Source organism: Pongo pygmaeus, chromosome 1, assembly GCF_028885625.2.
Source record: "Pongo pygmaeus isolate AG05252 chromosome 1, NHGRI_mPonPyg2-v2.0_pri, whole genome shotgun sequence".
In the NCBI taxonomy this organism is placed as follows: Eukaryota; Metazoa; Chordata; class Mammalia; order Primates; family Hominidae; genus Pongo; species Pongo pygmaeus.
Window position 1 is genome coordinate 176214872 of NC_072373.2, and position 13211 is coordinate 176228082.

The 13211-nt window shown below is 49.0% G+C and overlaps 1 protein-coding gene across 7 annotated transcripts in view; it reads left to right on the forward strand.

Moving 5' to 3' along the window:
• The first annotated feature begins 28 nt into the window (after positions 1-28).
• Positions 29-13211, forward strand: part of LOC129035930 (NADH-cytochrome b5 reductase-like) — a 30715-nt gene continuing 17532 nt past the window's right edge. The window contains exons 1-6 of one of the 7 annotated variants that reach the window (XM_063655499.1): positions 65-119; positions 459-598; positions 3945-4067; positions 4720-5016; positions 9495-9643; positions 12655-12742. In XM_063655499.1, the coding sequence (XP_063511569.1) occupies positions 4819-5016; positions 9495-9643; positions 12655-12742 (435 nt within the window). In that variant the 5' untranslated portion in view covers positions 65-119; positions 459-598; positions 3945-4067; positions 4720-4818. Of the gene's footprint in view, positions 599-3944; positions 4068-4719; positions 5017-9494; positions 9654-12654; positions 12743-13211 lie in introns of those variants that run through there. The other 6 variants (XM_063655495.1, XM_054486895.2, XM_054486896.2 and 3 more) reach the window with 6 other exon arrangements.

Consider the following 13211-nt stretch of genomic DNA (forward strand, 5'->3'; position numbering starts at 1 on the left):
ACCGGCCCCCAGCCCGTTCTCATTTTCTTATAGGTGATACCTGCTAAGCGCCCCCCGCCTACCCAGAGACAGGGAGGAACCTGGAAAACCCTCACGTGAGGTGAAGCGCAGGCGAGTAGGTGAGTGGTCGTGGTAGGTCGAGAATCGCTCCAGGACTTCAGACCTGGACTTAGACAAGGTTGACCGCTTATGAGCAGTTGCAACTTGGGAAGGCACTTCCCTTTCTGAGGCCCAGTGTCCCTCGCTGTAAAAATAGGGATAGAAATGCCTAAGCTGGCGCACCTGTACAGCGCGCTGCTGCGAGCGCCTCTGTCGCTCTGTCCCTCTCCTGAGCGTGAGAGTGTTCCCCAAGCCAGCTCTGAGCGTGACGGCTCACTGTACACCTCTTCCCCAGCGCCAAAAGCGAGCCACTTTTCTCGCTTTTCCTTTCCCTCTGGATTTCCCAATTCGCCTCCTAGAAGCAAGGACAGCAATGAAGATTCGCCTTTGCTCCTTGCTCAACACCTGTCTATCAGCTGCCTGCTGTGTGTCAGGCGCTGCGCTGAACCCCGGTTGGCATTGGTAAATAAGACAGATGGGAGATGCAGACAGAACGCAGGTAAACAACGCGAACAAATAAGTCAACTGCGATACACACACTTCCTATCCCTTTTCCGTAGTTATTTTTCTCTTTAGCATTTCACACTATCGTACCATCTGTTTTCCATCTTGATCTTGCTCAATAACTGTTTCTCACCCTAAGATATGAGCTCAGTGAGTGCAAGGGTTTCAGTTTCTTCACTGCTATATCCCCAGCACTGAGAACAGTGCCTGGCACATAGTAAATATGTTTAGTGAATGCGCGTATAACAGAAACAAATAGAGTGCCTTATAGAGAATGAGGAGGGGAAGGTTCAGGGAGGGCCTCTGAAGGGAGGTGACCTTTAAAACCAAGGCCTGCGGGGTGGGAAAAGTCATCCAGCCTGAGGCAACATGTGTCAAGGCCTGGATTAAAGGTGGTGCCTCTTGAACTGAAAAGATAGAGCTCAGAGGACGCATGAACCAACTCTTTAAAATTCATGACTGACGTGGCCAACTTTTCTGCTAATTTCCAAAATAGCAGAGAAAGTGGGACTGTTAAAACGTGGAGAAGTCCTACAGTCATCGTTCACACCTGTAATCCCAACACTTTGGGAGACCTAGGTGGGAGGGGCCACTTGAGGCCAGGAGTTTGAGATCAGCCTGGGCAACATGGTGAGACCTCCTCTCTAAAAACAATAAAAAAAAATTAGCCAGGCGTGATGGCACGCACCTATATAGATCTAGGTACTCAGGAGGCTGAGATGGGAAGATCACTTGGGCCTCAGAGATCGAGTCTGCAATGAGCTGTGATCCTACCATTGCACTCCAACCTGGGGAACACAGCAAGACCCTGTCTCAAAAAAAAAAAAAAAAAAAAAAGGCCGGGCATGGTGGCTCACGCCTATAATCCCAGCACTTTGGGAGGCCGAGGCAGGCGGATCACGAGGTCAGGAGATCAGACCATCCTGGCTAACACAGTGAAACCCCGTCTCTACTAAAAATACAAAAAATTAGCTGGGCGTGGTGGCGGGCGCCTGTAGTCCCAGCTACTCAGGAGGCTGAGGCAGGAGAATGGTGTGAACCCGGGAGGCGGAGCTGGCAGTGAGCCGAGATCGCGCCAGTGCACTCCAGCCTGGGCAACAGAGCGAGACTCTGTCTCAAAAAAAAAAAAAAAAAAAGAAAGAAATCAGCATAAAGAGGGGACCAGACCTCATTCACTCATAATGCATACCTGATCCATAGCATGCAATAAAAATGAATTGGGTTGATGTAACACCATGTAGTCTATGAGGCTCTGTGAAGGTAGGAACAATGACCTGTTTACCTCTGTTGCCTCCCAACACCTAGCTCCCAGATTGTATCTGTAAACTGAATGAGCAGTCATAGGGAACCTTCCATATGCCAGGCTGTGCTTGGTGGTAGAATACTGAAAGGATAAGATACCATCGCTCTCCCTCCCCCTCCCCTCCCCCTCCCCCTCCCCTCCCTCTCCCCCTCCCCCTCCCCCTCTCCTCTTCGGTCTCCCTCTCCCTCTCCCTCTCCCCTCTTCGGTCTCCCTCTCCTTCTTTATTCGGTCTCCCTCTGTTGCCGAAGCTGGACTGTACTGCCGTGATCTCAGCTCGCTGCAACCTCTCTGCCTCGGGCTCTTGTGATTCTCCTGCCTCAGCCTGCCGAGTGCCTGGGATTGCAGGCGCGCGCCACCACGCCTGACTGGTTTTTGTATTTTTGGTGGAGACGGGGTTTCGCCGTGTTGACCGGGCTGGTCTCCAGCTCCTGGCCTCGAGTGATCTGCCCGCCTCAGCTTCCCGAGGTGCTGGGATTGCAGACGGAGTCTCGTTCGCTCAGTGCTCAATGTTGCCCAGGCTGGAGTGCAGTGGCGTGATCTCGGCTGGCTACAACCTCCACCTCCCAGCTGCCTGCCTTGGCCTTCCAAAGTGCTAAGATTACAGCCTCTGCCCGGCCGCCACCCCGTCTAGGAAGTGAGGAGCGTCTCTGCCTGGCCGCCCATCGTCTGGGATGTGAGGAGCCCCTCTGCCCGGCCGCCCCATCTGGGAAGTGAGGAGCGTCTCTGCCCGGCCGCCCATCGTCTGGGATGTGAGGAGCGCCTCTGCCTGGCCGCCCCGTCTGAGAAGTGAGGAGCGTCTCTGCCCGGCCGCCCATCGTCTGGGATGTGAGGAGCGCCTCTGCCCGGCCGCCCCGTCTGAGAAGTGAGGAGCGCCGGCTGGCTACATGCAGACGCAGGTTGCAAGAGGAAAACAAACTCACATCTGACTCATCAGCAAGCCAGCCATTGTGAACATGCATAGATGCCCTTTACAGAGGTCCCCACAGGAGGACCTGTCTCTACTCAAAATATAAAACCTAGCCAGGCATTGTGTTGGGCGCCTGTTTTCCCAGCTACTTGGGTGGCTGAGGCAGGAGAATCGCTTGAGCCCAGGAGGCAGAGGTTGCAGTGAGTCAAGATCATGCTACTGTACTCCAACCTGGCAACCTGGGCAACAGAGTAAGACTCTGTCTCAAAAAAAAAAAAAAAAAAGGAAAAAAGAAAGAAAGAAAAGTGTTTATTGAGCACCTTTTATGAGCAGGGATGGACCAAGTGCATGGAGTGCTCACAGGAGGGAGTGAAGCCAGGCAGGCCTTCAACTGCACCTGTTTTTCTCTCTTCACTGTCCCTCCATCTCCAGACTCATATCTAGACCTGTTTAATCCAACTCACAACTGGATTTTGCACTTGGATGCTCCACAGGCACTCAGCATACCTCAAACCAAACTCTCTTCTTCTTTCCCTTAAAACTCAACTTCTTCTTGAGCCTTCTGTCTACCAAAACCCAAGCCAGATCCGAGGGGTTGGATGTCCCTTCTACCCCTCTGTCCCCCCACACTCCCTCACATCTAGTCAGTCTCAGTGTTCTGTTAATTTCGTCTTCAGTATTTCTCTCATTGACCCCTGCCTTCTCATCCTGCCTGAAGCTGCAGGTCTAAGTCCTTATATCATCTCACCTGGACCATCACAACCTTCTTCTGTTTCCTGCAATTGAAGAACAATATGTTTTGAAACCAGACATGCCAGAGTTAAAACCCTGGTTGCCACCATTTTAGAAGCTGTATGAAACTCTGGGCAAAGCTGAACTGTAGTGGTTAGGATTGCAAACAAAGGTGGCAAAACTAGGGGAAAAAGGAAATAATTATCACAAAAGTCAGATTATGGTAACCTAGGGGAAGTACAGTTATCAGGAAGGGACACAGGTGGCTTCTGGAATGCTGGCAAGGTTCTTTTTACTTGACTGAGTAGTAGTTACACAGGCGTTCTTTTATATTTTTAATTAATTTTTTATAATTGAGTTGTAGGTATATATTTTACTTTATCATTTAAAACATTTTAGGGCCAGACATGGTGGCTCATGCCTGTAATCTCAGCATTGTGGGAGGCTGAGATGAGAAGATCACTTGAGGCCAGGAGTTCGAGACCAGACTGGCAACATAGTGAGACCCTGTCTCTACAAAAAGTAAGAAAAAAAAATTAGCCAGGTATGGTGGTGCACACCTGTAGTCCCAGCTACTCGGGAGACTGAGGCAGGAGGATTGCTTGAGCCCAGGAGGTTGAGGCTGCAGTGAGCTATGATCGTGCCACTGCTCTCCAGCCTGGGCAACAGAGTGAGACCTCATTTCAGAAAAACAAAACAAAACAAAAATATCTTTTAAAATTCAATGAGACTTTTCCGTGTAAAGTGTCAGCTGGCACTCAGAGCACAGGAACAGATCAGGAAACCTTGGTTACCAGCTCTGATTGTTGTGTCCTTTCTTCCATGTGCCAAGATATGCTTGGTGATAGAATACAAAAAGAATAAGACACCCTCCTGTGCTCAAGGGGGTCCCATCCTGCTAAACCTTCCTGGAGTCATAGAGCTCATGAGTAGTAGAACCAGGTTTCCTGAAGCCAAACCCTTTCCTCTAGTAAAGAAAGATTCACTTCACACGAGGGATTGTCCTTCTAAAACCAATGATAGTAAGTGGTTAATGCTCCCCACCAGACAGCAGACTCCTTGGCTGATCCATCTCCATCCCCAGTGCTTGCACAGAGCCTGGCACCTGCAGGCTTTGGAGAATGTGAGGAATACAGGAGACCAGAGAATAACCCCCATGTTTTCCCTCTCACAGGCTGGCCAAGGAGCAGGGCCTGCGCCCGTGGTCTCATAGAGCCTGGCCTGTTCTGGAAGAGCACCCAGTTGTTCCTTTTAGGCTGCCCATGCCCCACTGATGATGGCTGAGAGGGAGGAGGACGACGACACTGAGGAAGCCTGGCTGCAGCTGCGGCCCATGGAACCCTTGCCCTCCCAGTGCTGCGGCAGTGGCTGCTCACCCTGTGTGTTTGACCTCTATCACCGAGACCTGGCAAGGTGGGAGGCAGCCCGAGCCAGCAAGGACAGGAGCCTGCTGCGTGGGCCAGAGTCACAGGTAAGGGAGGCTGCTTCTCGATATGAGCACCAGGGCAACGGAATCTACTTGCCTTGGCCCTGCAAAGCACACCTCTGGGAAGCCTTCCCTGCCTGTACAGCAGAAGAAAAGAGTATGCATAACAGAAGCAAACAGATCTAGGTTCAAAGCCCAGCCCTGAAGCAAACTTATTAGCAGCTGTGTGATTTGAGGCAAAGTTTAAGCCTTAGTTTCCCCATCTGTAAAATGAGGCTCATTGTTTGTGATGTGTAGCACAGAGCTTGACATCCATTTCACTTAACTATTTTTATTGAGTACCTATTATATACCAGGCCCTGTGAGATAGTGAGGATTTGAGAGTGAGCATGACAGACATAGTCCTTGTCCTTATGGACTAAACTAGCTATAGTTTATTCTAGGTAAATAAAGGATGTTAGGGCTGATATTTGTTCTTCTCTGGCCCTTACTGACTTTTTCCTCCTTAACTCCTCTGGGACTTCATAGTCTGGACTAAGCAGTTTAGTCCTTTATTGTAACGTTTGGAAGGGTTCACAGTTATAGATGTCAGAACACTGGACTTCACCCCCTGTATAACACAGATAGGGAAACTGAGGACCTATTCCTTCTGACACTGTGCATAGGTTTGTTTTGAATCTGCCCCGTCTTGGTCTTCCGCATCTGAACAGTCTTCCCATTTTCTGTGTCCCTCCTGACTAATGTGGAGTAGAGGTGTCTCCCATTTCTACCTCTCTCAATGCCATCTGGCATCGTCATCACTTTTTTTTTTCTTTTTTATAGAGATGGAATCTCGCTATGTTGCCAGGGCTGGTCTCGAACTTTTGGTCTCAAGTGATCCTCCCACCTCAGCCTCCCAAAGTGATGGGATTACAGGCGTGAGCCACCTTGCCTGGCCATCATCAATTCGACCAACCACTCCCCATTCTTGCAGCTCAAACTAGACCAAAGCTTAGTCATTTTTACACATGTTGTTCTTAAGCTATAGATCATACATCCTGAACAAATGCAGTTGTTTTTCTTTTCTTTCCTTTCCTTTCTTTTTTTTTTGAGATGGAGTTTTGCTCTTGTTGCCCAGGCTGGAGTGCAGTGGCGCGATCTTGGTTCACTGCAACCTCCGCCTCCCAGGTTCAAGTGATTCTCCTGCCTCAGCCTCCCAAGTAGCTGGGATTACAGGCATGTGCCACCACACCTGACTAATTTTATGTTTTTAGTACAGATGGGGTTTTACCATGTTGGCCAGGCTGGTCTCGAACTCCTGACCTTAGGTGATCCACCTGCCTCGGCCTCCCAAAGTACTGGGATTAGAGGCATAAGCCACCACGCCTGGCCTTGCAGTTGTTTCTCTGAACCCCAAAATGACATTATTATTATTATTATTATTATTGAGGCAGAGTCTCACTCTGTCACCCAGGCTGGAGTACAGTGGCATGATCTCAGCTCACTGAAACCTCTGCCTCCCAAATTCAAGCAATTCTCCTGCCTCAGCCTCCTGAGTACCCGGGATTACAGGCGCCTACCACCACGCTCGGCTAATTTTTTTTTGCATTTTTAGCAGAAACAGGGTTTTACCACGTTGGTCTCGAACTCCTGACCTCAACTGATCCACCTGCCTCAGCCTCTCAAAGTAGTAGGATTATAGGTGTGAGCCACTGTACCTGGCCATATTTTTGCTTTTTATAAAGATAGAGATGGGGTCTTGCAATATTGCCCAGGCTGGGCTCAAACTCCTGGGCTTAAGCAAACCTCCCATCTTGGCCTCCCAAAGTGCTTGCTGGGATTACAGGCATGCATGACTTTATATTTAGTGTCTCCTTGTATTTCTGCCACTGGAAGGTGGTGATGGGGACTAGAGTGCTCTGGCTTCTGCCAGTGACTGGGGAATATTCGTGACAACCTCTGTTTCTTTCTTCTCACTGCCCTCCCATCTCCACCTGGCTGTCCCCTTCACTTCTTTCTGATCTCTGCCCAACTTTCATTTCTCTTCCTAACTCAGGACTACCAGACACTATCTAGATGTACTCTTTTATGTGTATATTGTCCCTCTTCTTGCCAAAATATCAGTTCTGGAAGAGAAGGGGCCTCTGTCTTTCTCACTGTTCTATCCTCAGCGCCTTGAGTAGTTCCTGGCATTACAGTTGGCACTCATTAAATATTTGTGGATGAATGAATGTGTTTCTCCAAGATCTACTAAGTACCATATCCTGGGTGCTAGGCACAAGGAGGTTGGTAATAAGGATGTCAGGGTACCAGTGCTGAAAAAACTCAGCTTACAGAAGGGGGACAAAGAATCACAGAGTTACTTGGCCAGGCACGGTGGCTTACGACTGTAATCCCAGCACTCTGGGAGGCCGAGGCAGGTGGATCACCTAAGCTCAGGAGTTCCAGACCAGCCTGGCCAACATGGTGAAACCCTGTCTCTACTACAAATTTAAAAATTAGCCAGGTGTGGTGGCACACGCCTGTAGTCACAGCTACTTGGGAGGGTGAGGCATGAGAATTGTTTGAACCGAGAGGCGGAGGTTGCAGTGAGCCCAGATTGCACCACTGCACTTCAGCCTGGGTGACAGAGCAACACTCTGTCTCAAAAAAAAAAAGGAAAAGAAAAAAAAGAAACACAGGGTTGTAATAGAAAGACTCACTAAGGAACTGAGGGCCGGTTCTGCCAGTTAATCGTATGATGTTGGGCATGTCATTTTAGTGTGCTAAACCTCAGTTTTCTCATCTGAAAAATTGGGATGTTAATACTTTATAGGTTGTTATGAGAATTTCATGGGATAAATATGTAAAGCACCTGGCACATGGTAGATGCTCAGTAAATAGCAGCTGTCATCACCTATTATAACATTGGAAATTTAAATGATACCACATTTAAAGTTGCAAACAGAAGTCCAGCGTGGTGCCTCACGCCTGTAATCCCAGCACTTTGAGAGGCCAAGGTGGGCGGATCACCTGAGGTCAGGAGTTCAAGACCAGCCTGGCCAACATGGTGAAACCCCATCACTACTAAAAGTACAAAAATTAGCTGGGTGTGATGGCACATGTCTGTAATCCCAGCTACCCGAGAGGCTGAGGCACGAGAATCACTTGAATCCGGGAGGCAGAGGTTGTAGTGAGCCGAGATCACACCACTGCACTCCAGCCTGGGCAACAGAGCGAGACTCTATCTCAAAAAAAAAAAAAAAAAAATTTGCAAACAGATGGACTCAAACAAACACAAACATTTTGTCAGTCCTATAAAATAGCATATTCCAATTTTTTTAACTTTTAATGAAGCAATAATAATAGGAAAAGATTTTACATTTCCATGGTAACGTACATTTTATAAAATGCTTTTTACGTGGTATCTCAACTGACCCTCATGATAACCCTATAAAGTTATCAGGGATGAGTGGCCCTTTTTATAGACTAGGAAACTGAGACCCAGAGGATCAATTGATATGCTGAAGGCCCCACAGAGAGGCAGCAGCTGAGCTGGGGCTGAACCCAGTTCTCTCGACTCCTAGTCCATTGTTCTTTCCAAAGCACCAGGCAGCTGTGCCAGAGAGTACCCAGGTGCTCTGGCTGCTGATGAAGAGGTCATCCTGGATGGGGGGTGTGGGAAGGGGCACAGTGGAGACAAGGCCTTGAATGCCAAACCCGAGAATTTCTGTCAGTTCAGTGATACTGTCAGCACTACCATGGGTAACTGGGGTTCCAGAGTTGGTGCTGCAGGAACACATGGTGCCAGGCCCTAAGCTGGGATTGAGGGGTCCCAGGAGTAAATGGAGTATTTTACAGGAAAGAAAGATCTGTGAGTCACAGCATTCAGAGAAGGCTTCCTGGAGGAGATGCAGGTTGGGGTGGAATGTTAAAGGCAGTGGGCTGAGACTTAGACATGAATTTGAATCTTTGTCTACAGTGTGACTGTGGACAAGTAAGCCAGCATGACTCAACTCGGGCCTCAGTTTCCACATATGTAATACATAGATATTGGATTAGATATTCTGAGGTCCCATCAACTTATAAATTATGCAGATCTGGATTTTAGCAGGTTTGAAGAATGGGTATGTCTTTTACACATTGGAGATGAATGTTCTGGATAAGAGGGCACTACTTGAGCAAATAAAAACTCAGAAGTAGGAGGCAGCAGGGTGTTCTTGGGAGGACGAAGAAAAGTCTGGCATTAGATGCTTGGGAGATAAAATGAGGCATGAGGGTCGTCCACAGGGCCTTTGAGTGGCCAGTTAAGGAAGGAGCCCGCACTTTACCCTGGAGCTGGGGGGAGCCACGGAAGGCTTAAGAGCCGGATAGGCTCAAAGGAAAGCGCTCTGGCATTCTTGGATCCAATTTTGAAAGGGAAGTAAGGCGAGGCTAGTGTCCAGTTTACGGGAAACTTTCTGAGCCAAGACAGCCTCTCCTTGGGGACAGTGGGAAGGATGCTATGGATGCCTGTGTGTCTGTGGAGCCCCGGCCTCTAGCTTTTGGATCTCTTCCTGTTGCAGAGCTGCCCCTCCAAGCTGAACCCAGAGACCTTCGTGGCCTTCTGCATCAGTGCCATGGACAGACTCACTAAGGACACCTACCGGGTCCGGTTTGCTCTACCCGGGAACAGCCAGCTTGGCCTGCAGCCCGGCCAGCACCTCATCCTACGGTACACTCAGGTAGCGGGAAGACCAAAGCTTCACAGCCCTGCTTTGCCATTTGCTAGCTGCTGGCCTTGAGCAACTAGCATACTCTCCCTTAAGCCTCCATTTGTCATCTTCAAGATAGACATGGTGACACATGACTCAGAGAGTTCTCGGGATTGAACTAGATAATGCATTTTCATCATAAATAATAACAACACAATCACTTTAATAGCATTTACTATCCAAGGCACAGTTCTGTGTGCTTATAGGTGTGAAATCATTTAACCCTCACAGAATCCTGTGTGGTAGGTGCAGTTATACCCCAGAGGAAATTGAAGTAAGAGAGGTCCAGAAACTTGCCAAGGTCACACAGTTAGGAAATGTTGGAGCCAGGATTTGAAGGCAAGCAGTCTGGCTTTGTGGTATGAACCTAATATGATTAGTACCAAATGATAGAATTGAGAATAAAAGGCTTGCCCAGCACTACATAGCTAATAAGTCACGGAGCCAGGATTTAAACCCAGACAGCCTGGCTCCTGAGTTACGCTCTTTACCACTCCTCTGAGGTTCCTACTTCCTCCCAGCCTACTTAGGCACTCTACTCCCACCCCAGTCCCCACCCCTGCCTGCCCAGAGACAAGACCCTTTGGGATGTCCAGGTAGAGTTGTCTGCCAGGCTGTTGGCTCTGTGAATCTGAGGCTCAGTAGAGAGATCTGAGCTGCAGGCATGGGTTTGGGAGTCATTGGCACATAGCTGAGTGGCATTTGGGAAAATGTGTGCATGGAAAGAGAAAGGCGCATAGGACCAAACCCTGGAAACACCAGCATCTACGGTATTGGCAAGAGGAGAAGGAGCCAGCAAAGGAAGCAAGGTGTGGCTAGAGGAGAAGGTGGAAACCAGAAGAGCACTTACTGCTGCTCAGACTCTGGCCACTTGCTTCACACTGGCCCCTGGTGTTTGTGTCCAGCTCCTTCTGGCCTGTGACCTGGCCAGCAGTCCTAGAAGTTCACTATCCCAGTGGGCAGGAGGGGCCACAGGGCAGGTCATGGCCCCAGGCATCCTTCCATCCATGAACCAGAATGCCCAGAACTCCCTGCCTCCAGGCTGGCTCCCCTCCTTCACCCTCTCTGTCCCTGCGGTGACATCCCTAACACACATTTCTGACCATGTCACTCTGGGATGCAGCATGGAGGCAATGTGGCACCCCAGAAGGTATCTGAGGTGCCACATTGCCTCCATAATGATGTCCTAGCCCAAGGCCCCAGCTTGCTTTCCCACCATGTTCTTCTCCCTTTGCCAACCCACCCCTGCCCTGGTCTCAGCCTCCTGCTCCACACCCCATTCCCACCACCCTTCCTGTCCCGATTTGCCCTTGTCAGTGGCTGGCCTATCCTGCAACACCCACCTCCAGGAGGTTTCCTAGGCTCCCAGAGGAGACTACGCACTCCCTCTAAAACATATCAGTTTTACCTCTGTTGTAGCAGACGTCATAGTGCTCTGCAGCCAAGCCATGCTCTGTGCTCTGTTCCTTATGTCCCCATTTGTTTTATATGCATTTATTTATTTATTTTTATTTATTTATCTATATTTTTTGAGACAGAGTCTCACTCTGTCACCCAGGTTGGAGTGCAGTGGCATGATCTCAGCTCACTGCAACCTCCGCCTCCCAGGTTCAAGCGATTCTCCTGCCTCAGTCTCCCAAGTAACTGGGACTAAAGGCATGTGCCACCATGCCTAGCTAATTTTTGTATATTTAGTAGAGATGGGGTTTCACCATGTTGGCCAGGATGGTCTCGATCTCTTGACCTCATGATCCACCCACCTTGGCCTTTCAAAGTGCCAGGATTACAGACGTGAGCCACCACGCCCAGCCTCATATGCATTTATTAAATATTTCTGTCCAGCCCCTCATGCTTTTGGTGCATTGAGACAGGGCCTTTTTAATCTTTGCATACCTCAGAGAAGAAAGTTTTGTACGTAGTAGGACTTGAGAGACGACTGCTTAGGGAAGCTTCTGGGAAGCTCTGAAGAACAGTGGTGAGGAACCCAGCTCTGAAGTTAGAGCTGTGATTGAATTTGAGCTGTGCAAGTGACTTCCCTTCTCTAAGCACTGGGTTCCTCATTTGGGTTGTTGTTTGAGTTAAATGAGATAATGCATATGAAATGTTTGATACGTGTATGCATTTAATACACCATGGCTATTACTGTGACTCATGGTGGTTATCCTGACCCTGTTTTTGGTAACATGGAGAGGATTCATGCATGAGATAGGGTAGACTAGGGCCCTTTGAGGATCCTTCCAGTCCTAATGCTTCTGTCAGGTGCTAGTAAGTGTTCAATAAATGTTAGCAGTTGTTTTTGTCTTTATCACTCTGTAGTTGAGAAGAGGTTAGGAAAAATGACAGTCATGTCTCCAAAACAACTCACATCCTCAGTGCACTTTTTGAAACACTCTCCCATCTGTAGTCCCAGAGGAGCCACACAACTGGAATGCAGATAGCTGTCCCCATTTTACAAAAGGGGCCATGGGGGATGAGATGATCTACTGGGATCTCACAGCCAGCACGTGGCAGTGGATGAGCCCAGTACTCTTTTTTTTTTCTGTTGCATCTTGCCTGCCTCTCAGTGAGGACCTTTATTTTCACCAGCCTGGCAAAGGAGATACCTCATAAGGATTTGCAGTTGTTTGTTTGTTTGAGACAGAGTCTTGCTCTATTGCCCAGGCTGGAGTGCAGTAGCATGATCTCAGCTCACTGAAACCTCCACCTCCCGGATTCAAGTGATTCATGTGACTCAGCCTCCCAGGTAGCTGAGACTACAGGCGTGAGCCACCACACCCAGCTAAATTTTTGTATTTTTAGTAGAGACAGGGTTTCACTATGTTGTCCAGGCTGGTCTCAAACTCCTGACCTCAAGTGATCAGCCCACCTCGGCCTCCCAAAGCGTGGGCATTACAGACATGAGCCACCGTGCCCAGCCTTATAAGGGTTTGTTGAGTGACTGGCTGACTGACTGCACGCTTCTGTTTCCCAGAGGGATAGTAGATGACTTAGAAATTCAGAGAGCCTATACGCCCATCAGCCCTGCCAACGCAGAAGGATACTTTGAAGTGTTAATTAAGGTGAGTTGACCATCAAGGATGCTCTAAGATGCCATGGAGAAGCTATGTGTCTAAGACTGGAGAGCTAAAGGGAAAATGTGGGAAGGAAACTCAGTGCTGGGAACAACATGGACAAAGGCAATTGGAGAAGTAAGTCCTTTGTCCTGGAACAGAAAGAAGGTGTGCCAAGGGAGCAGGATGCAAGCTGAGAGGATTAGGCAAGAGGTAGGACATGGAGGAGCTTATGGACAGTACTAACCTAACATCACCTCTCAGGGGAGGTGACAGGACAGGGGCATTTGAGTTGGACCTTGAAGAAGGAGTACAAATTGGCAGTGGCCATAAATGGCATTCTAGGCTGAGGGGATGGTTAACCAAAGTTGGGAGGGGTGAAATAGAACAAGTCTTCTAGGAACTATATCCAGCCTGAGAGCCAGGAGGAGAGGGTGCTGGTGGAGAAGGCAGGGTGGATGGAGGAATTGGCAGAGAT